General features: G+C 44.2%; 1 protein-coding gene across 1 annotated transcript in view; it reads left to right on the top strand.

The window, feature by feature from the left end:
- LOC115154951 (dnaJ homolog subfamily C member 13) overlaps window positions 1-24671 on the top strand; it is a 71730-nt gene that overhangs the window by 42983 nt on the left and 4076 nt on the right. The window contains exons 27-52 of the mRNA XM_029701689.1: window positions 2938-3102; window positions 3310-3414; window positions 3610-3812; window positions 4039-4123; window positions 4602-4756; window positions 9636-9836; window positions 10036-10237; window positions 10437-10552; window positions 10690-10768; window positions 12061-12196; window positions 12509-12693; window positions 12961-13035; window positions 13372-13491; window positions 13707-14099; window positions 14272-14385; window positions 14575-14691; window positions 20107-20284; window positions 20381-20472; window positions 20562-20661; window positions 20744-20818; window positions 22674-22786; window positions 22946-23115; window positions 23204-23246; window positions 23435-23608; window positions 23822-24001; window positions 24301-24441. Of these exons, the coding sequence (XP_029557549.1) occupies window positions 2938-3102; window positions 3310-3414; window positions 3610-3812; window positions 4039-4123; window positions 4602-4756; window positions 9636-9836; window positions 10036-10237; window positions 10437-10552; window positions 10690-10768; window positions 12061-12196; window positions 12509-12693; window positions 12961-13035; window positions 13372-13491; window positions 13707-14099; window positions 14272-14385; window positions 14575-14691; window positions 20107-20284; window positions 20381-20472; window positions 20562-20661; window positions 20744-20818; window positions 22674-22786; window positions 22946-23115; window positions 23204-23246; window positions 23435-23608; window positions 23822-24001; window positions 24301-24441 (3717 nt within the window). The remainder of the gene's footprint in view (window positions 1-2937; window positions 3103-3309; window positions 3415-3609; window positions 3813-4038; window positions 4124-4601; window positions 4757-9635; window positions 9837-10035; window positions 10238-10436; window positions 10553-10689; window positions 10769-12060; window positions 12197-12508; window positions 12694-12960; window positions 13036-13371; window positions 13492-13706; window positions 14100-14271; window positions 14386-14574; window positions 14692-20106; window positions 20285-20380; window positions 20473-20561; window positions 20662-20743; window positions 20819-22673; window positions 22787-22945; window positions 23116-23203; window positions 23247-23434; window positions 23609-23821; window positions 24002-24300; window positions 24442-24671) is intronic.

Raw genomic sequence — 24671 nt, 5'->3', positions numbered from 1 at the left:
TGGCAGCATCATGTTGTGGGGGTGCTTTGCTGCAGGAGGGACTGGTGCACTTCACAAAATAGATGGCATCATGAGGGAGGGAAATTATGTGGCTATATTGAAGCAACATCTCAAGACATCAGTCAGGAAGTTAAAGCTTGGTCGCGAATGGGTCTTCCAATTGGACAATGACCCCAAGCAAACTTCCAAAGTTGTGGCAAAATGGCTTAAAGACAACAAAGTCAAGGTATTGGTGTGGCCATCACAAAACCCTGACCTCAATCCTATAGAACATTTGCGGGCAGAATTGAAAAAGCGTGTGCAAGCAAGAAGGCCTACAAACCTGACTCTCTTACACCAGCTCTGTCAGGAGGAATGGGCCAAAATTCACCCAACTTATTGTGGGAAGCTTGTGGAAGGCTACCTGAAACGTTTGACCCAAGTCAAACAATTTAAAGGCAATGCTACCAAATACTAATTGAGTGTATGTAAACTTCTAACCCACTGGGAATGTGATGAAAGAAAGAAATCTGAAATAAATCATTCTCTACTATTATTCTGACATTTCACATTCTTAAAATTAAGTGGTGATCCTAACTGACCTAAGACGGGGAATTTTTACTAGGATTAAATGTCAGGAATTGTGAAAAACTGAGTTTAAATGTATTTGGCTAAGGTGTATGTAAACTTCCGATTTCAACTGTATGTATGTCTGTACAGTGGGCTCCAAAATTACTGGCACCCCTGACTGGCAATGCACAAGCAATACTTAAAAAAATATGAACAATGTAATTATAGAGAAACTCAAAATACCAACATGTGAGAAGTACTGTACTTTATTAATGTTTCAATGGAACCAACCAAAATCATACAATTATTTAACCAAAATCAACGTTTCATAATTATTGGCACTCCTCATTTAGTACTTAGTGCAACCACCTCTGGCAAGGATAACAGCATGGAGTCTTTTCCTGTAATGTTTGACAAGGTTAAGGAACACATTTGGAGGGATTTTGGACCATTCCTCTATGCAGATCCTTTCAAGATCCTTCATTCTTGGGTTTGTGCTTATCAACTGCCCTCTTTCACTCAGCCCACAGGTTTTCGATTGGATTGAGGTCCGGCGACTGAGATGGCCATGGCAGAACATTGACTTTGTTGTCACAGAACCATTTCTGTGTGGATCTTGAGGTATGTTTCTGGTCATTGTCTTGTTGGAAAGTCCACCTACGGCCAAGTCCCAGCCTTCTGGCAGAGGCAACCAGATTGTCAGCCAAAATTGCCTGATACTTGGTGGAATTAATTATGCCATCAATCTTAACCAGTCCCCCTGGACCTCTGGAATTAAAACAGCCCCAAAACATCACTGACCCCCCCCTCCATATTTCACCGTGTGTATGAGGTTCCTCTCCTTGTATGCATCTCTGTTTCGACGTCAAACATGCCGATGCTGTATCTGACCAAAACGTTCAATTTTGGTCTCATCTGACCAGAGGACCTTCTTCCAGTCATAATTTAAATGACATCCAAGCGCTTGCATCTGTGTCTTGGGGTCAGAAAGGGCTTTCTTCTGGAAACCCTTCCAAAGAGCCTGTGCTTGTGGAGGTGGCGTCTGATGGTGCTTTTTGAAACCTGGTGACCCCAAGACGTCACCAAGGCCTGCAATTCTTTCACAGTGATTCTTGGGGATTTTGTTGCTTTTCTCACCCTCCTCCTCCCTTTCCTGGGGTGCAAAATACATTTGCGTCCTCTATCCGTGAGGTTTTCAACTGTTCCATATCTTTTGAAGTTTTTAATAATTGCCCTGACAGTGCTCAGTGGTATATTCAATCGTTTGTGGATCTTCTTGTAGCCATCACCAGATTAATGAAGGTCTATGACCATCTGTCTCTTTTGTTTTCTTCATGGTGTTTGTTACCTCATTTTTATACCCTAGTGAAACAGGAAGTGATGTAATGGCTCAATATAGTTCCTTAAGACTTAGATAAACTGTGTGGAATTTAATTTGTGGTTTTTAATTTTGGTAGATGTTATTTACATTAATCTTTAAGGGTGCCATTAATTGTGAAACCTTGATTTGGAGGGCATTGATTTTTAATTAAATCAATAAATTATTTTTGGTTGGTTCCATTGAAACATTAATAAAGTACAGTATTTCTCACATGTTGGTATTTTGAGTTTCTCTATAATTATTATGTTTATATTTGTTTAAGCATTGTTTGTGCATTGCCAGTCAGGGGTGCTATTAATTTTGGGTGTGTGTGATTTTATTATTATATATATATATATAATTTTTTTTTTTTTTTTTTTTTTAATCTATGCATAATAACCCATCGTTCATTAGCTGAATATAAGGCTAATACTGCATTGAATTTATTACCTGCACTATGTTGCACTAACCACCAGTGAAGACAGTTATGCTTTTGGATCCAATATCCCTAAATGGATGTTGATCATCTGCTGAAATGACAATGTTTCAATTTCTATAGTCATGTTCCAAAGAGTCTTTATTTTATTAATTTTTGTTGCCTAATTGAAACGACCAAATGTCGGCCTTTTACCAGATCTCAATATTTTTGCATGAACTGTAGGCCTAACTGATCAAATTCCTGTAGACTAGGTTATATACATTATAATGTTCTGCCCATGAATTCATTTATTTTAGGCCATAGTGTTAGAAAACAGCCATATATGATTTAGCAGGAAACATACACAACATTGTTGCACATTTTTTGTTAACAGACTCATAAACACAAACAAGCACTAGGCTACACAGCTTTTTCCCTCCCAAATACAGGGGAACTCGACATATTGTAGTGCGGAGGGCGAATGCGCGGCCGGCTCTGTAAGCAGTATTGTGCCCAAAAAGCATTCTAAGCCACACACACACACTGTCAGAGCTCCTTTTGGGACAGATTTGAAATGGTAACTTCTCCCTCTCCCCCTCTGTATTTACAGTCTACAGACAAACTGGAAAGAGACAGACTGATCCTTTTCCTTAACAAACTCATTCTCAACAAGAAAAATGTGAAGGAGGTGATGGACTCCAATGGAGTCCGCATCCTAGTGGACCTGCTCACCCTGGCCCACCTACACACCAGCCGAGCCACCGTCCCACTACAGGTAGGTCTTTACCGCTGCCCTGTCTGAACCACCCAAATGGTAGCATATTCTTCTCATCACTTATCTAAAGTTGTATGTTTTGATACAGTTACAGGTGATGGAAGCGTATAGCTGTTGGAGTTCAAATAGAATTTTGCCAGCTATATGCTTCAGTCACAGGCCAGTCTGTCTGGTTTCATGCTAATAACATGTCTTTGTGTCTGTCAGAGCAATGTGATCGAGGCCGGGGTGGACATGAAGAGGGAGAGCGAGAAGGAGTGGTACTTTGGGAACGCAGACAAAGAGAGGAGGGGCCCCTTTAGCTTCGAAGAGGTATATTTCTATTGAATGCCAAACCAAGACTAATGCTTAGCTCTACTTCAAAAGAAAGATCTTATCTGGATCCAGTTGCATTAATTAGTTTTTTTGTTATCTCCATGAAAAGGTACATTTTGTAACATGGGTGAACTATCCCTAAGTATGATGTCTTTATGACTGAACACATGCATGTGCCCCCCCCCGCTCCAGATGCAGGAATTCTGGAACACAGGTGTGCTGACGGCCAAGACGCGGTGCTGGGCCCAGGGCATGGACGGCTGGCGCCCCCTGCATGCCATCCCCCAGCTCAAGTGGTGCCTGCTGGCCAGCGGGCAGGCAGTGATGAACGAGACAGACCTGGCCACGCTCATCCTCAACATGCTCATCACCATGTGCTCCTACTATCCCAGCAGGTAGGGAGAAGATCATCAGTTATCTCCTTTTTCCCCGCTTCTGTTCTCTCTCAATGTCTCTTACTTTCTTTTGTTCTCTCTTATTCTCTTTCATTCCCCCTCTTGCTCTTTCATTCTCACTTTAATTTTCTCACTCTCTTTTATCCTTTCATTTTCTCTTTCCCTCTTTCATTTTCTCTCACTGAAACCCAGTTTAAAGTGTGAGTATGTCTCCGTCTTTCCCCAGGGACCAGGACAATGCCATTATTCGTCCCTTACCCAAGATCAAGAGATTGATCAGTGACAGCACCTGCCTCCCTCACATTGTCCAGGTGAGTGAAACCAACCTATTATCAGCTCCATCTCCCTCCCATAGTTAATAACATTCACATGTTTGGTTGTCATTCAAATCACTATCCTACCACTTTAGCCAGCTGGACTGGTATTCATAAAGGATCTCAGATAAGGTGTGCTGATTTACATTTACATTTTAGCCATTTAGCAGACGCTCTTATCCAGAGCGACTTACAGTAGTGAATGCATACATTTCATTTCATACATTTTTTTTTCTGTGCTGGCCCCCCGTGGATCAGGTCCCCCGCTCCAATGTTTATAATCTAAATGGTCAAACTTATCCTAGATCAGTACTCCTACTCTGAAACGCTTTATGAATACGAGCCCTGAAATGTACTGAGGTAAATGTAGACCCAGGTCTCCCTTGTGAAAGATGTCTTCTGACCTCAATGGCACTTCCTGGTTAAATAAAATGTAATGAAACGTGTACTATTTCCTCCTCCCTTCTCCAATCAGCTGCTGCTGACCTTTGACCCCATCCTGGTAGAGAAGGTGGCCAACGTGCTGTACCTGGTGATGCAGGACAACCCCAACCTGCAGCGCCTCTACCTCACCGGCATCTTCTTCTTCATCATGATGTACACCGGCTCCAATGTGCTGCCTGTGGCCAGGTCAGACTGGTGGAGAGATGCACATGGACACACACGCATGTCATACACTCATGTACACATAACGATTCACGCATGACAAACACTCATGTCACACACACATACTTACCAGAGGTGTGGACTTGAGTCACATGACTTGGACTCGAGTCACAAATATGATCACTTGAAACTCGACTTTGACTTTAACACCAATGACTCGTGACTTAACTTGGACTTGAGCCTTTTGACTCGAACTGACTTGATACCCTCCCCAAGCCCAAATATATAAAATTATTCTATTAAAAAAAATGTGCAGGGCATCAACTCTTCATTTAACAGATTACAGTTTGAATCGCACAGCAGCCAATCATATTGTGCCAGCTGAGAAAAAGTTGCGTGTGGCAGTGCAGAGGAATGTCGGTGGGTAAATTCAGACGGGGGGCCCTTGGTGAGAAGGTGACAACAGTTATTCGCAAATGACAGTTCTTTTGTGTTTCTTCCAATCTCCCTCGGCCTTGGGCTCCATGCAAGATCTCACCTCGTGGAGTTGCAATGATCATGAGAACGGTGAGGAATCAGCCCAGAACTACATGGGAGGATCTTGTCAATGATCTCAAGGCAGCTGGGACCATAGTCACCAAGAAACAATTGGTAACACACTATGCCGTGAAGGACTGAAATCCTGCAGCGCCCGCAAGGTCCCCCTGCTCAAGAATACATATACATGCCTGTCTGAAGTTTGCCAATGAACATCTGAATGACTCAGAGGACAACTGGTGAAAGTGTTGTGGTCAGATGAGACCAAAATGGAGATCTTTGGCATCAACTCAACTCGCTGTGTTTGGAGGAGGAGGAATGCTGCCTATGACCCCAAGAACACCATCCCCACCGTCAAACATGGAGGTTGAAACATTATGCTTTGGGGGTGTTTTTCTGCTAAGGGGACAGGACAACTTCACCGCATCAAAGGGACGATGGACGGGGCCATGTACCGCCAAATCTTGGGTGAGAACCTCCTTCACTCAGCCAGGGCATTTAAAATGGGTTGGGGATGGGTATTCCAGCATGACAATGACCCAAAACACACGGCCAAGGCAACAAAGGAGTGGCTCAAGAAGAAGCACATTAAGGTCCTGGAGTGGCCGAGCCAGTCTCCAGACCTTAATCCCATAGAAAATCAAGTTGCCGAACGTCAGCCTCGAAACCTTAATGACTTGGAGAAGATCTGCAAAGAGGAGTGGGACAAAATCCCTCCTGAGATGTGTGCAAACCTGGTGGCCAACTACAAGAAACGCCTGACCTCTGTGATTGCCAACAAGGGTTTTGCCACCAAGTACTAAGTCATGTTTTGCAGAGGGGTCAAATACTTATTTCCCTCATTAAAATGAAAATCAATTTCTAACATTTTTGACATGCGTTTTTCTGGATTTTTGTTGTTGTTATTCTGTCACTCACTGTTCAAATATACCTACCATTAAATTTATAGACTGATCATTTCTATGTCAGTGGGCAAATGTACAAAATCAGCAGGGGATCAAATACTTTTTCCCCCTCACTATATATATGTATAGATAGATGGATAGATAGAGATAGATCAGTTGAAATCGGAAGTCTACAAACACCTAAACCAAATACATTTAAACTCAGTTTTTCACAATTCCTGACATTTAATCCTAGTAAAATTCCCTGTCTTAGGTCAGTTAGGATCACCACTTTTTTTTAAGAATGTGAAATGTCAGAATAATAGTAGTGATTTATTTCAGCTTTTATTTCTTTGATCACATTCCCTGTGGGTCAGAAGATTACATGCACTCAATTAGTATTTGGTAGCATTGCCTTTAAATTGTTTACCTTGGGTCAAACGTTTCGTGTAGCCTTCCACAAGCTTCCCACAATAAGTTGGGTGAATTTTGTCCCATTCCTCCTGACAGAGCCAGTGTAACTGAGTCAGGTTTGTAGGCCTCCTTGCTCGCACGCGCTTTTTCAGTTCTGCCCACACATTTTCTATAGGATTGAGGTCAGGGCTTTGTGATGGCCATTCCAATACTTGACTTTGTTGTCCTTAGGCCATTTTGCCACAACTTTGGAAGTTTGCTTGGGGTCATTGTCCATTTGGAAGACCCATTTGCGACCAAGCTTTAACTTCCTGACTGATGTCTTGAGATGTTGCTTCAATATATCTACATAATTTTCCATCCTCATGATGCCATCTATGTTGTGAAGTGCACCAGTCCCTCCTGTAGCAAAGCACCCCCACAACATGATGCTGCCACCCCCGTCCTTCACGGTTGGGATGGTGTTCTTCGGCTTGCAAGCCTCCCCCTTTTTCCTCCAAACATAACGATGGTCATTATGGCCAAACAGTTCTATTTTTGTTTCATCAGACCAGAGGAGGACGTTTCTCCAAAAAGTACCATCTTTGTCCCATGTGCAGTTGCTAACCGTAGACTGGCTTTTTTATGGCAGTTTTGGAGCAGTGGCTTCTTCCTTGCTGAGCGGCCTTTCAGGTTATGTCGAAAAAGGACTCGTTTTACTGTGGATATAGATACTTTTGTACCTGTGAAGATGCTGGAGGAAACAAGGTCCTTTGCTGTTCTGGGATTGATTTGCACTTTCCGCAGGAAAATGCGTTCATCTCTAGGAGACAGAACGCGTCTCCTTCCTGAGCGGTATGACAGCTGCGTGGTCCTATGTTGTTTATAATTGCGTACTATTGTTTGTAGAGATGAACGTGTTACCTTCAGGTGTTTGGAAATTGCACCCAAGGATGAACCAGATTGGTGGTCTGGTTCATTTCTGAGGTCTTGGCTGATTTCTATTGATTTTCTCATGATGTCAAGCAAGGAGGCACTGAGTTTGAAGGTAGGCCTTGAAATACACTGCTCAAAAAAATAAAGGGAACACCAAAATAACACATCCTAGATCTGAATGAATGAAATAATCTTATTAAATACTTTTTTCTTTACATAGTTGAATGTGCTGACAACAAAATCACACAAAAACAATCAATGGAAATCCAATTTATCAACCCATGGAGGTCTGGATTTGGAGTCACACTCAAAATTAAAGTGGAAAACCACACTACAGGCTGATCCAACATTGATGTAATGTCCTTAAAACAAGTTAAAATGAGGCTCAGTAGTGTGTGTGGCCTCCACGTGCCTGTATGACCTCCCTACAACGCCTGGGCATGCTCCTGATGAGGTGGCGGATGGTCTCCTGAGGGATCTCCTCCCAGGCCTGGACTAAAGCATCCGCCAACTCCTGGACAGTCTGTGGTGCAACTTGGCGTTGGTGGATGGAGCGAGACATGATGTCCCAGATGTGCTCAATTGGATTCAGGTCTGGGGAACGGGCGGGCCAGTCCATAGCATCAATGCCTTCCTCTTGCAGGAACTGCTGACACACTCCAGCCACATGAGGTCTAGCATTGTCTTGCATTAGGAGGAACCCAGGGCCAACCGCACCAGCATATGGTCGGTCTCACAAGGGGTCTGAGGATCTCATCTCGGTACCTAATGGCAGTCAGGCTACCTCTGGCGAGCACATGGAGGGCTGTGCGGCCCCCCCAAAGAAATGCCACCCCACACCATGACTGACCCACCGCCAAACCGGTCATGCTGGAGGATGTTGCAGGCAGCAGAACGTTCTCCACGGCGTCTCCAGACTCTGTAACGTCTGTCACATGTGCTCAGTGTGAACCTGCTTTCATCTGTGAAGAGCACAGGGCGCCAGTGGTGAATTTGCCAATCTTGGTGTTCTCTGGCAAATGCCAAACGTCCTGCACGGTGTTGGGCTGTAAGCACAACCCCCACCTGTGGACGTCGGGCCCTCATACCACCCTCATGGAGTCTGTTTCTGACCGTTTGAGCAGACACATGCACATTTGTGGCCTGCTGGAGGTCATTTTGCAGGGCTCTGGCAGTGCTCCTCCTTGCACAAAGGCGGAGGTAGCGGTCCTGCTGCTGGGTTGTTGCCCTCCTACGGCCTCCTCCACGTCTCCTGATGTACTGGCCTGTCTCCTGGTAGCGCCTCCATGCTCTGGACACTACGCTGACAGACACAGCAAACCTTCTTGCCACAGCTCGCATTGATGTGCCATCCTGGATGAGCTGCACTACCTGAGCCAGTTGTGTGGGTTGTAGACTCCGTCTCATGCTACCACTAGAGTGAAAGCACCGCCAGCATTCAAAAGTGACCAAAACATCAGCCAGGAAGCATAGGAACTGAGAAGTGGTCTGTGGTCACCACCTGCAGAACCACTCCTTTATTGGGGTGTCATGCTAATTGCCTATAATTTCCACCTGTTGTCTATTCCATTTGCACAACAGCATGTGAAATGTATTGTCAATCAGTGTTGCTTCCTAAGTGGACAGTTTGATTTCACAGAAGTGTGATTGACTTGGAGTTACATTGTGTTGTTTAAGTGTTCCCTTTATTTTTTTGAGCAGTGTACATCCACAGGTACACCTCCAATTGGCTCAAATGATGTCAATTCGCCTATCAGAAGCTTCTGAAGACATGACATCATTTTCTGGAATTTTCCAAGCTGTTTAAAGGCAGTCAACTTAGTGTATGTAAACTTCTGACCCACTGGAATTGTGATACAGTGAATTATAAGTGAAATAATCTGTCTGTAAACCATTGTTGGAGAAATTACTTTTTTCATGCACAAAGTAGATGTCCTAACTGACTTGGCAAAACTATAGTTTGTTAACAAGAAATTTGTGGAGTGGTTGAAAAACGAGTTTTAATGACTCCAACATAAGTGTATGTAAACTTCCGACTTCAACTGTGTGTGTGTGTGTGTGTGTGTTTTTATTTATTTATTTATTTATATTTCCATCCATGTGTTTTAATGATTTTTTTGTTGGCCTAAGTTATGTCTTGTGGTTTCCTTTAGGTTCCTGAAGTACACTCACCTGAAGCAGGCCTTCAAGTCAGAAGAGGCCAAAGGTACAGACATCGTGCAGCGCAGTGTTCTGGGGCCGGTCCTGCCCGAGGCCATGGTGTGTTACCTGGAAAACTACGAGCCAGAACGCTTTTCCGAGATCTTCCTTGGAGAGTTTGACACGCCAGAGGCCATCTGGAGCAGCGAGATGAGGTAGACACAAGCTTGCTGTTATTGTCCTTTGACTGTCTTTTGCCCAGTCTGAATTCAAATCTCAGGTGCTATCCGCAATGATTTTCTTTTTACCAAATTTGAAGGACCAGATGGGTTTTGAAGGAATGTTTTTGGACCAAGACTTTCTCTCTCTCTCTATATTGGTCGTCTACACATCTGCCTCGTCCCTCCCTCCCAGGCGGATGATGATAGAGAAGATTGCGGCCCACCTGGCCGATTTCAGCCCACGGCTGTACAGCAACACGCGGGCCCTCTACCAGTACTGCCCCATCCCCGTGGTCAGCTTCCCCCAGCTGGACAACGAGCTCTTCTGCAACATCTACTACCTCCGGCACCTGTGTGACGACAACCGCTTCCCGAACTGGCCCATCCGAGAGCCCGTATGTTGATGTTAACTGTGCGTGTGTGCATGCAACTATATGATGGTAGAATGGGCTTGTCAAGGCTGATGTGACAAATGAAAGTGTGTTTTGGAAGCGCTTCCGACTGCAGCACCTATACTAAAAAGTGTATATGAAAGGGATGGAGACCCTAATAGTGCTATCATCATTGTTCTCTATTGTATACTGCCCCCTTCAGGTGAAGCTGCTGAAGGATGCCCTGGAGGCCTGGAAGAGGGAGGTGGAGAAGAAGCCTCCCTCCATGTCTGTAGATGATGCCTACGAAGTCCTCATCCTGCCCAAGGGTCAGGGACAGTAAGTGGCCGTTCATATATGAAGAAAAATACGCTTCTTCCTTCCCTCTGTCATCTCTCCTCTACACGATGTCTATTGGTACTCTGTAGATGGAATATTTTTGATTTTCTGATTGTTATAAAAAAAAAATTCCACAGGCATGAGGAGAGTAAAATCAGGAAGGCCTACTTCAGACTGGCGCAGAAGTACCATCCGGACAAGAACCCAGAGGGCAGGGTATGTTACCTCACCATTGCTGCTTCCCAGATGGCACCCTATTCCCTATGTAGTGCACTATATAGGGCAGTGGTCACAAACAAATCTTGAAATGTGTTTTTTAAATGTTTTCCATCGAATTACCTAATGAACATGACCCTATATTATTGGACCTTCTGTGTTGTGTGACTGGTCGATCTTCAACCATCCTAGTCGGTCCCCAAACATTTCTGTAAAAAAACGATAAAGCCTCATATTCCTATTTTTTGTTATTCGTCTCACGCTGTTGGCGGTAGGTGCACTTTTTCCCATTTTGAACCATTTAATGTGTCTGAAGCTACAAACTCCACCTTCCCGGTATGCCCGGACAGAAAATCAAGTGCACCTGTAAGCCTACAGCTGGCCAATCGAATAGCTCAGATTACCGTGTCTGAAGCTTCCTCGAGCGCATAGCAAAGTTGATACTGTGAGATTTAAAAACTAGACAGAGCCTGTCAACAAATACTGTAAAGAGCAGCTGTTTCTATGAGTGAGTTCATGTTTACGTTTTTACTCTGCACCGTCGACACTTTTTATTCAACACTTTTATTAGCCATAAAATGTGCTGCTGCCTACTCGCGCTACAACCAGCACTGAAGCGAATGAGTGCATCGATAGGCTTGCATTATTCATGTTAGCGACTTGGGTCTTTTTTCATATGGAGGGAAGTTTCACTTTCTCTGGTCATAGCAGTCACAACATGAATTTGTGCATGAGGCAGAAATAATGTGGTGTGACTTGAGTTTCCCCATCAGCTGGAAGACGGTGTCCCCTTTTTGGTCAGTCTCAGTGGAGGGAGAGCGGAGGGACGTTGAGTAAAGCAATTTATTTGAAATTAGGCCCACTCGGCTATGCCTTACAAGTAATACAACAACTGTTCTATTACCAGTTTGATCATATACCACAACTTTTGAAATCTAATTTTTAAAGGTCTGAGAATAACAACAATGTAGGGCAATTCAAGCATAGCCAAAATACGGTGATAATGTATTGGGCCTATAGTCTACTGCACAAACCTCATTGCTACAGAACAGTTTTTAATTGGTTAATGCAGCATAGGCTTTTAAGTCATGTTTTAAGTCATGTTTTTATCTGAGCGGTGGATCTCGGCGTCCATTTTGACTCAAAGTGACCGCTGATATAGGGATTAGGATGCCATTTGGGGCATAGCTATTATCATCAGAGTTTGAGTGGTTTTCCACTCCTTTCTTGGAGCATTACTTTCATTGTTCAGAGTTGTATGTGTTCATGGCTGTGTCTCTTTGTGTGTTCAGGACATGTTTGAGAAGGTGAACAAGGCCTATGAGTTCCTGTGCACCAAGTCGGGCCGCATTATTGATGGCCCCGACCCTGAGAACATCATCCTCATCCTCAAAGCCCAGAGCATCCTCTTCAACAGACACAAACAAGGTCTGACATTCTAATACTCTGCACTATTCTGCATTGTCTGTAGTATTGTATTTTTTATGTTATTAAGGTGAATTGGACATAAAAACAGACAACAATTATAATGTCAGGGCATATTAACTTGCATTGGTTTTTGGATTCAAATGCTAAAAGGTTAGCATTTGGAGACAGTGGCCATGTAAATAAAACCAAAGGATGGATTGCTATCTTACCTTGTCCATAGACTGCTTACAGGCCAAATAAACCAATATGTTGTTTTGTAAATTGGGTGAACTATCCCTTTAAGGCAAGCTCTTGTTATCCTCTTGTCGACAGAACTGGAACCTTACAAGTACGCCGGCTACCCAATGCTCATCAAGACCATCACCATGGAGACATGTGACGAGCAGCTGTTCTCCAAGACCTCCCCTCTGCTCCCAGCTGCAATCGAGCTGGCCTTCCACACGGTGAACTGCTCTGCCCTCAACGCTGAGGAACTACGCAGAGAAAGCGGCATTGAGGTAAAACTAACAACACTGCTGGCTGTTAACATATCAGGGTCATATTCAATAGAAGTAAATGACTATAACAGGGAGGTGTCCAATAAGAAATGTTTGTTTTTTATTTTCCATTGCAAAACATTTTGCTACGTTTTGAAACGGTGTGCGCTAATAAATACAATTCAGATATTGCAACAATCTTGACCTTTTCTGATCCACATTCTTACATTCATACTTTTATGGTGTATAACATAGTCCCCCAAAAATATCCCCTTCCTTTTCCACCAGATTCTGTTGGACGCCCTGTCCCGGTGTGTCGCTGTTTTAACCGCTTCCAGCAAGTCTGATGACATGGCTGTTCAAGTAAGACCACCAGATACAGTGCCAGGCCGTGGTGGAGTGGTAACACTCCCTGGCACATGTCTTATATATGACTCCCCCACCGGAGACAAGGATTCAAGCCTTGTCTACCCTTTCTATTCTTTATCCCACTTGCCTGTCTCCCCCTCTAATTTCCTTACTGTCTGAATAAAGTGTAAAATCACGTTAAAAAATACATATATATATTTAACAATACACCAGATTCACAAACATCCCTCTGTCACACTATCACTGTATTCTAACCCATACATGTCAGGCTGGAAATGAGTGTTACTGTTCAGTGTCGTTAATGGGCTGTGTTATTTCGTCTGTGCCTAGGTGTGTGGCCAGGTGTGTAAGTGCTACAGTGTAGCGGCTCAGTTTGAGGAGTGCCGGGAGAAGATCATCGAGCTGCCCAACATCATCAGGGATCTGTGTCACATGCTCTACTATGGGAAGGTGAGACCTCTACTTAATCATGTAACAACACCTTATATCTCTGGCTCTGTATATACTAATGAGATACCACTCTGTCATCCAATGCAGAAAGGACACCCAACTTATACTTCCAAAAAGTGGCATTTTAAGTGTGAGCACATACCTTCAATTGATAGCAATCATCTCTTATCCTCTTACACTCTCTCTCTCTCTCTCTCTCTCTCTCTCTCTCTCAGGGTCTCCAGCGGACAGCGGCACTGGCCGTGCAGTGCGTCAGCTCCTTCGCCGTGGACTACTTCCTGCAGACGCACCTGTACCATGCCGGTGTGCTCTGGCACCTCCTGGTGCACCTGTTCAACTACGACTACACGCTGGAGGAGAGCGGCGTGGCCACCAGCCAGGACACCAACCAGCAGGAGGTGGCCAACAGCCTGGCCAAGCTCAGCCTGGTGGCCCTCAGTCGTCTGGGGGGCTACGCCCCGACATCCCCACCCCCTGGAGAGGGAGGTGTAGTGGAGACTAACGGGGTGGAGGGGCAACCCCCGGAGAACCCTACAATTCGTAAGAGCCTGGCGGCCATGCTCACACCCTATATATCGAGGAGGTTAGGGTCGGGGGCACCGGCAGAGGTGAGTGATATTGGAAAAGGTGAAAGGGATATGTAGATTAGACACAATTACACATACTCATAGACCCACTAGTTAAAACACTCTTGAGGATATACTCTGATATGCCACACTTCATGTTCACACACTCACTCAAGCAGCTGTTCCTTCTCTTTTCCCCTGTGTGTGATACTAGGTATTGAAGCTGCTGAACAGCAACTCAGAGAACCCTTACCTGATCTGGAACAACGGGACCCGGGCCGAGCTTCTGGAGTTCCTAGAGGCCCAGCAGGAGGCCAACATCAGGAGTGTGAGCAAAGCACTTGGACTGGCTCTAGAATGTGGCTACGTCCCAAATGGCACCTTATTCCCTGTATAGTGCCCTACTTTTGACCCGGGTCTATAGGGTCCATTTGGGATGCTGCAATGGACATCTGTGTTATGATCACTGTAAAAATGTATTATTAGGCCTGTGTATAGAAATGTGTCTCTGTCTTAGGGGGATAACGATAAGAGCTTTGGCTCAGAGTTTGTGTTCAGTGACCATGGTAAAGAGCTTATCGTGGGCGAGGTCTTTGTCCGCGTCTACAACGAGCAGCCTGCCTATCCTCTGGAGGTGAGCCCCAACACTCAGTTTAGTGTCAGACCAAGCCCCATACTTCAATCAAATTGGTATTAACAACATTGTAGTCATTGTCATGCTATTAAGTAATCATATCATTAAGAAGCACACAGTCACGGTAATCCATTTGCTTCACGCAGCTCACAGTAATATCTGAAAACCTGCAGGTAATTATCTGGTAATGCATACAGTACCAGTCAAAAGTTTAGACACACCTCATTCAAGGGTTTTTCTTACTTTTTATTTTCTACATTGTAGAATACTGTTGAAGAAGACATCAAAACTATGAAATAACACATATGGAATCATGTAGTAACCAAAAAAGTGTTAAACAAATCAAAATGTATTTTATATTTGAGATTCTTCAAAAATAGTGAGCGGACCAAGTACTTGGCGGTTGCTCTAAAGCGGAAAGGTGGAATGAACGAGTCAGGAGCAGCTTTTCTTAATTGAACAAAGTTCTCTATTGAGGTATTTTTCCTTCTCAAACACTCCAACACAATCAAGGATGATATCCCAAGGAAAACACATCTTCTTCTTCACAAGAACAAGGAACACAAGGTGAGAGTATCTTTAAACTATAACATAAATCAAGGGTGTGTCACCGCCTTCACGATCCGTCTGTGGAGAGCCCCCTTTGGGTGGTTGTCCGGATCCGTGGTGACCATTCCCTAGAGGTGGCGTGTCCCCTTCTCCCTTCCGAAAGGTACGTCCTCTCCTTTGTAGAAGCAAATACTCTTTTTTTTTCTCCCCCCTCTGCCGTTTCCCTCTTCGCTCTTGTAGGGTAAAGACAATAGCTCATTAGTATCGTCAGCTGTGCTTAATTGCCTCTGATCACCTTGACTCACATGACGGGCTGGGCTACTGTCTGTGGGAGCAGCCTGCCCTCTGGTGGTCCTTCCACAGTAGCCACCATTTGACAGCTTTGCACACTCTTGGCATTCTCTCAACCAGCTTCACGTGGAATGCTTTTCCAACAGTCTTGAAGGAGTTCCCACATATGTTGATCACTTGTTGGCTGCTTTTCCTTCACTCTGCGGGCCAACTCATCCCAAACCATCTCAATTGGGTTGAGGTTGGGTGATTGTGGAGGCCAGGTCATCTGATGCAGCACTCCATCACTCTCCTTCTTGGTCAAATAGCCCTTACACAGCCGGGAGGTGTGTTAGGTCATTGTCCTGTTGAAAAACAAATGATAGTCCCACTAAAATCAAACCAGATGGGATGGCGTATCGCTGCAGAATGCTGTGGTAGGCACACTTAACCAGCATGGCTAAATAAATCACAGACCGTGTAGTGTAATCAGCAAAGCACCCCCACATCACGCCACCTCCTCAATGCTTCACTGTGGGAACTACTCATGCGGAGAACATCTGTTGACCTATTCTGTGTCACAAAGACACGGCGGTTGCAACCAAAAATCTCAAATTTGGACTCAACAGACCAAAGGACAGGTTTCCACCGGTCTAATGTCCATTGCTCGTGTTTCTTGGCCCAAGCAAGTCTGCTCTTCTTATTGGTGTTCTTTAGTAGTGGTTTCTTTGCAGCAATTCGACCATGAAGGCCTGATTCACAGTCTCCTCTGAACAGTTAATGTTGAGATGTGTGTTACTTGAACTCTGAAGCATTTATTTGGGCTGCAATTTCTGAGGCTGGTAACACAAATGAACTTATCCTCTGCAGCAGAGGTAAGTCTGGGTCTTCCTTTCCTGTGGCGGTCCTCATGAGAGCCAGTGTCATCATAGCGCTTGATGGTTTTTGCGACTTCACTTGAAGAAACTTTCAAAGTTCTTGACATTTTTCGTATTGACTGGCCTTCATGTCTTAAAGTAATGATGGACTGTTGCTTCTCTTTCCTTATTTGAGCTGTTCTTGCCATAATATGGACTTGGTCTTTTACCAAATAGGGCTATCTTCATTATACCACACCTACCTTGTCACAACACAACTGATTGGCTCAAACGCATTAAAACCTGTTCAAGACTAGCGGAACGCCTCGCCAATATCCAATGGAAGAACATGGCGCGAAATACAAAAACCTCAAATGCAATTTCAATTTTTCAAACATACGACTATTTTACACCATTTTAAAGACAAGACTCTCGTTAATCTAACCACATTGTCTGATTTCAAAAAGGCTTTACAGCGAAAGCAAAACATTAGATTATGTTAGGAGAGTACATAGCCACAAATAATCACACAGCCATTTTCCAAGCAAGCATATATGTCACAAACACCCAAAACACAGCTAAATGAAGCACTAACCTTTGATCTTCATCAGATGACACTCCAAGGACATTTTTATACACAGCTCAAAAAAATAAAGGGAACACTAAAATAACACATCCTAGATCTGAATGAAAGAAATAATCTTATTAAATACTTTTTTCTTTACATAGTTGAATGTGCTGACAACAAAATCACACAAAAATAATCAATGGAAATCCAATTTATCAACCCATGGAGGTCTGGATTTGGAGTCACACTCAAAATTAAAGTGGAAAACCACACTACAGGCTGATCCAACATTGATGTAATGTCCTTAAAACAAGTCAAAATGAGGCTCAGTAGTGTGTGTGGCCTCCACGTGCCTGTATGACCTCCCTACAATGCCTGGGCATGCTCCTGATGAGGTGGCGGATGGTCTCCTGAGGGATCTCCTCCCAGACCTGGACTAAAACATCCGCCAACTCCTGGACAGTCTGTGGTGCAACGTGGCGTTGGTGGATGGAGCGAGACATGATGTCCCAGATGTGCTCAATTGAATTCAGGTCTGGAGAACGGGCGGGCCAGTCCATAGCATCAATGCCTTCCTCTTGCAGGAACTGCTGACACACTCCAGCCACATGAGGTCTAGCATTGTCTTGCATTAGGAGGAACCCAGGGCCAACCGCACCAGCATATGGTCTCACAAGGGGTCTGAGGATCTCATCTCGGCACCTAATGGCAGTCAGGCTACCTCTGGCGAGCACATGGAGGGCTGTGCGGCCCCCCAAAGAAATGCCACCCCACACCATGACTGACCCACCGCCAAACCGGTCATGCTGGAGGATGTTGCAGGCAGCAGAACGTTCTCCACAGCGTCTCCAGACTGTCACGTCTGTCACATGTGCTTAGTGTGAACCTGCTTTCATCTGTGAAGAGCACAGGGCGCCAGTGGCGAATTTGTCAATCTTAGTGTTCTCTGGCAAATGCCAAACGTCCTGCACGGTGTTGGGCTGTAAGCACAACCCCCACCTGTGGACGTCGGGCCCTCATACCACCCTCATGGAGTCTGTTTCTGACCGTTTGAGCAGACACATGCACATTTGTGGCCTGCTGGAGGTCATTCTGCAGGGCTCTGGCAATGCTCCTCCTGCTCCTCCTTGCACAAAGGCGGAAGGAGCGGTCTTGCTGCTGGGTTGTTGTCCGCCTATGGCCTCCTCCACGTCTCCTGATGTACTGGCCTGTCTCCTAGTAGCGCCTCCATGCTCTGGACACTACGCTGACAGACACAGCAAACCTTCTTGCCACGGCTCGCAAGAATGTGCCATCCTGGATGAGCTGCACTACCTGAGCCACTAGAGTGAAAGCACCGCCAGCATTCAAAAGTGACCAAAACATCAGCCAGGAAGCAAAGGAACTGAGAAGTGGTCTGTGGACACCACTGCAGAACCACTCCGTTATTGGGGGTGTCTTGCTAATTGCCTATAATTTCCACCTGTTGTCTATTCCATTTGCACAACAGCATGTGAAATGTATTGTCAATCAGTGTTGCTTCCTAAGTGGACAGTTTGATTTCACAGAAGTGTGATTGACTTGGAGTTACATTGTGTTGTTTAAGTGTTCCCTTTATTTTTTTGAGCAGTATACAATACATGCATGTTTTGTTCAATCAAGTTCATATTTATATCCAAAAACAGCTTTTTACATTGGCATGTGATGTTCAGAACATGCATTCCCACCCAAAACGTCCAGTGAATTTACTAAATTACTCATCATAAACGTTGACAAAATACATAACAATTATTTTAAGAATTATAGATACAGAATTCCTTTATGCAATCGCTATGTCAGATTTTAAAATAGCTTTTCGGCGAAAGCACATTTTTGCAATATTCTGAGTACATAGCTCAGCCATCACGGCTAGCTATTTTGACACCCGCCAAGTTCGGGGCTCACTAAACTCAGAATTACTATTTGAAAAATTGTATTACCTTCGCTGATCTTTGTCAGAATGCACTCCCAGGACTGCTACTTCCACAAGAAATGTTGTTTTTGTTCCAAATAATCCATAGTTATGTCCAAATACCTCCGTTTTGTTCGTGCGTTCAGGTCACTATCCAAAGGGTAACGCGCGAGCGCATTTCGAGACAAAAAAATTCTAAATGTTCCTTTACCGTACTTAGAAGCATGCCAAACGCTGTTTAAAATCAATTTTTATGGTATTTTTCTCGTAAAATAGCGATAATATTCCAACCGGACAATGGTGTATTCATTCAAAGAGGAAAAGAAAAAACAGCATAGTCACGTGAATGCGCATATCAACTCTCTTTGTCACCAGGCAGACCACTGACAAACTGAGCTACTATACTCTGCCCAGAGACAGAAGACGCCTCAATCCGCTTTCTGAAGGCTTTAGAGAGCCAATGGAAGCCTTAGAAAGTGCTACGTAACCCCACAGATACTGTAGTTTTGAAAGGGACTAGAAAGAACTACAAATTCTCACAGGCCACTTCCAGCTTGGAATCTTCTCAGGTTTTTGCCTGCCATATGAGTTCTGTTATACTCACAGACACCATTCAAACAGTTTCAGAAACTTTAGAGTTTTCTATCCAAATCGACTAATAATATGCATATTCTTGTTTCTGGGCAAGAGTAGTAACCAGTTTAAATCGGGGAAGTTTTTTTCATCTGGCCGTGAAAATACTGCCCCCTATCCCAAACAGGTTAAGAAGGAAATAAATTCCACAAGTTAACTTTTAGCAAGGCACACCTGTTAATTGAAATGCATTCCTGGTGAATAATTCATGAAGCTGGCTGAGAGAATGCCAAGAGTGTGCAAAGCTATCATCAAGGCAAAGGGTGACTAATTTGAATAATCTCAAATATATAATTTGTTTCACACTTTTTTGGTTACTACATGATTCCATACAGTATGTGCTATTTCATAGTTTTGATTTCTTCACTATTATTCTACAATGTAGAAAATAGTAAAAGTAAAGAAAAACCCTGGAATGAGTAGGTCTGTCTAAACCTTTGACTGGTACTGTATGTATTTAGCTACAACCATATAATTAAATAGAACACTAGTAATTTGATGTATTTCTATGGCTATAACCATCCAAATATTTAGTTTAAACGTCAGATCAGATGTTATAGGCCTTGTTATTAGTCTATAACAATGTCTCCCTGTTGATTATGGTCCAGTACCCCAAGGCATTTGCGGCCAGCCTGCTGGACTATGTGGGCTCCCAGGCCCAGTACCTCACCACCCTGCTGGCCATGTCCCAGAGCAACAAGGTGGAGTCCCAGCAGCACGCAGAGAGGCTCCACTGGGCTGAGATGGCCCTGGAGGCCTTGCGCAACGTCATTAAGAACAACCCAGGTACTGTATAATATACAACCACCACTTATTCTTTAAAAAAATGCTTTGCTTTTTTCATTACCTGAACGTGTGCTCTGTGACCTGTGTTGACCCCAGGTTCGGAGACCGAGTGCATCGGCAATTTCAAGCTGCTCTTCTCCTTGTTACGGGTTCACGGGGCTGGGAAGGTGCAGCAGATAGCTTTGGAGGTACAGTGACACTCTTTCGACTCAAATGCTCACTCACTCACTCACTCACTCACTCACTCACACACACACTCTTTGTTTTTCTCCCCAAGGTTGTGAACACGGTCACCTCCAACCAGGAATGTGTGGCCAACATCGCTGAGTCCCTGGTGCTGTCCAACCTACTGGTGCTGCTGCACTCCTTGCCTTCCAGTAAGACCACAGAACACCGACTTCATCTACTACTCCTTTCTACACTATTCAAAACCTGTCTGATTTGATGTATTCCTTTCAGGCCGGCAGCTTGTACTGGAAACCTTGTACGCCTTGACCTCCAACACCAAGATAGTCAAAGAAGCTATGGCTAAGGGTCAGTATTATGCAGATTGTTCTTGAATATACAGTATTATAGTAACTGCCAAAATAAAGGAATCACCAGCATAAAGTGTCTTAGTAGGGCGTTGGTCCACCAGAACAGCTTCAATGCGCCTTGGATTCGACAATGGCGTAAATCCTGTGTGGAAATGTGCCATTTTTTTTTTTTTTACCCAAAAGGCTCCAACTGTTCTGTTTACATCTATGCGGGCTGGCACCTGTCTCTCACTGGGCCAAGCTCTTACCGGTGGCCAAAGCCAGGCCACTGGTACTTTTCAGCTCTCATTTACATAACAATGGCTAACTGTGAACTGTAACACCTTCTCACAAAGCAACTGTTTTGGTTATGCAGAGGTTGTTGATTCTGCACTTTAAAAGTCATCACTGTCAGCATTTGTTTTTTTAAACACAATTTCCCTAATATACCATAAGGGTGTGTATATACTAGTGTAACACTGGTGTTAGTCTAAAAGCAGCACAAGTCTCTGGAAATCTGTTGGAGGAATGCAACACTATTCTTCCATGATGGTGGTGGAAAACGCTGTCTCCGGCTCTCCCCCAGTGTTCAATTGGGTTAAGATCTGGTGACTGAGAGACGCGCACACACACTTTAAACCTCCTATGCTCCTTTGAGACCCCTCTTTCAAAGTCAGCCATCGTAGCCAAAATAATGGGCAAATGGGCATTTTTATACATGACCGGATGTTAATTGCTTAATTAACTCAGGAACCCCACCTGTGTGAAAGCCCCTGCTTTATACTTTATATCCCTCATTTACTCAAATGTTTCCGTTATTTTGCAGTTACTTGTATCATCATCTGTTGTCATGGGTAACTCTCCAGGGATTGACATTAACGCTTTTCCTCTTGTCAAAGACAAGTTGTTGGACAAGTAGAATATAGATTTAAATTGTCAGAATGACAGAAGGGAGGCGCCTGAAAATGTAGCCAAACTTTGAGACCTTTAATTACATAAATATAGGCTAAACGCTAGTCATGTTTTAGAAATATAATGAAGGATAGTTCAACTTTAATTTTAAAGGCTTGATTCTGTCGACATATTCGAGGCAAGGTTTGTTCAGATAAAATGGTCACAACAGACGGTTATGTACGGTGTTGCGCACCGTACAGTACATAACCCACCTTGAATCTGAGCAAGAGGCAGTCAGCTTTTTGAAACTATTTAACCATAAACGTATTGTTTAAAACCTGGAAATGTTATGTCATATTATGAGGCATGTCTTACCTTGTTTCAAAGTAGCCTAGCCAAAATAGAACCATAGAAATGTGGAGGGGATTATTTATAAACACTTAATATGCCCTTACGTTCTCATGTTCTCGTTATTTTATTGTCCAGCAACCAAATGCATAAATCCTAGTCATATTAGTAGGCCTAACCAATGCTAGTTGATTCATGTTTAGATCTCCCCGCTTTCTTCATTTCAAACAGATATTTTCGTCTCTGTCAGATGAAACTGCTTATGCGTGCGGTGCGCTTTTGACAATGGTGTTTTCCCTCTGATTGCATTTTGGAACATTTGCGCGTAGCCTACAGCCATGTGCACATTGTTGCGCTTATAATATGAAGAAATAAAACTTGATCAACATTTTAAGCTAACCGGTCTGATCTGTTTCATCGGCCTCATTGCTTTTTTAAACATTTTTTTATGTGGTTGTATGAATTTTGGATTTGTCATCCCAGAACTGTCCCAGAGTTCGTTTTGAACCATAGATATATTTATTTTTATCATCCCAGGAAAGAGATTCACTTTTTTAGCCACCTCTCCTTTGGACAAGTAGGACAGATTTTTTTTTAATGTCAAACTCTGCCCTCCCTCCCTCTTCCTCCAGGTGCGTTGATCTACCTACTGGACCTCTTCTGTAACTCCACCCACCCCCAGGTGCGCTCCCAGACGGCCGAGCTCTTCTCCAAGATGACCTCAGACAAGCTGGTTGGGCCAAAGGTCAGTCAGTATCCTTGTGTGGCTTGCCATAGGAAGAGGGCGATCACTCTGTAGAGAATACTTGGCACCACTTGGCACCTTATTCACCATATATTGCACTACTTTTGGCTAGGGCCCTGTTTTCTTTCTCCCTCATCCTTATCCCTCTCTCCCTCTCAGGTGCGTCTGACTCTGATGCGTTTCCTGCCCGGCGTGTTCATGGACGCTATGCGGGACAACGCAGAGGCGGCGGTGCACATCTTCGAGGGGACACATGAGAACCCCGAGCTCATCTGGAACGACGGCTCTCGGGAGACCGTCTCCACCACCGTCCGGGAGATGATGCTCGAGTACGCAAACTTTCTTTCTGGGCTTCTCTCTTATTGACCATGTGATTTGTATCTTTTGTCTCATGTTTTTCTCCCTTTTACTCTGCAGGCACTTTAAGCAGCAAAAGGATAATCCTGATGTTAGCTGGAGAGTAAGTTCATTCAAATCAATAAATGGAGCCAAATTCATGTAAATGTGATGGATATCTTATTTGCTTCTAATACTTTTCGCTGTGTAGTAAACAGTGAATAAGGTAACCTGATAAATGCCCAAAGGAATCAGTGTAAACAACAGTAATTACATGGTGTGTTAATAATACAATGTTAACTGTGTTTGCAGCTGCCAGAGGAGTTCACGGTAGCGTACGGGGCCGGGCAGGGTGAGCTGGCGGTGGGTGGAGTCTTCCTGCGTATCTTCATCGCTCAGCCAGGCTGGGTGCTTCGCAAACCCCGGGAGTTTCTAGTGTCCCTCCTGGAGACCATTACTGAGCTGTTTGAGACTAACAATCCCAATGTGAGGACACACACACGTTCATATCCTTGCTACCATGAGATTATCTCACTGAGTGAATTAAAGCACATTTCTCACACACACACACACATATTTCCTGTAACTGAGCAGGAAAATATCTATTGTCATCTCATAAAAGACCCTGTACAGAATATCCACTTCTATGCTTGTACGCAAACATCTCAATTTCTAACCATCGCTGCTCATTTCCAACAGGGTGAGGCCCTGGAGACAGTTACCACAGCGGCGGTGTGTTTGTTCAGTACCCAGACACAGCTGTGTGATCAGGTCCCTCCCCTGGGACACCTGCACCGCATCCTGGCAGCACTGACCCACAAGAACAACGCCGTGCCCAAGAGCTCTATCCGCCTCATCCATGTGCTCTCAGATAATGAGGTGAGATCAGTCTATGGTGGCTTTCCACAACATGGGATGATATTCTATATGACAGACAGGGTGACCAGATCGACCATAAGCTAGTTTAGCAAGCTATGATTGGCTGATGTATTAATGTAGCTGTATAACTACGACCAGCCAACTTTAACTACATATAGAGTCTACAATAGTCTTGATTTGATTGGAATGAGGTCAACAATCTTCCCATGTACACTAAATCTGTTTTATATTTATTTTTGTCACACTTAGTGTATAGCAAGTCTAATGCTGTTTTTGTGTGTCTGTATGTGCACGCGCAGCAATGTGTCCGCTCTATGGCATCTCTGGAGACCATCGGTCCTCTGATGAGTGGGATGAAGATGAGGGCGGACATGGCAGGACTGGCCTGTGAGGCGCTCAACCGCATGTTCCAGAGAGAGCAGACAGACCTCGTGTCTCAGGTAGCTCATCTCTCTATCATTTGTTGAGTCCCAAATGACACTATTCTCTATGCAGTGCAATACTTTTGTCCAGGGCCCATAGTTCTCTGATCAGAAGTAGTGCACTATATAGGGATTAGGGTACCATTTGAGGTTAACCTCTATGGGACCGGCGGGACGAATTCGTCCCACCTACGTAACAGCCAGTGTTATCCTGTGGCGCGATTTTTAAAACGTTTGAAATGCTATTA

The sequence above is a fragment of the Salmo trutta genome, chromosome 2, assembly GCF_901001165.1.
Source record: "Salmo trutta chromosome 2, fSalTru1.1, whole genome shotgun sequence".
Taxonomy (NCBI): Eukaryota; Metazoa; Chordata; class Actinopteri; order Salmoniformes; family Salmonidae; genus Salmo; species Salmo trutta.
This window is presented reverse-complemented; position numbering and strand designations above follow the sequence as displayed.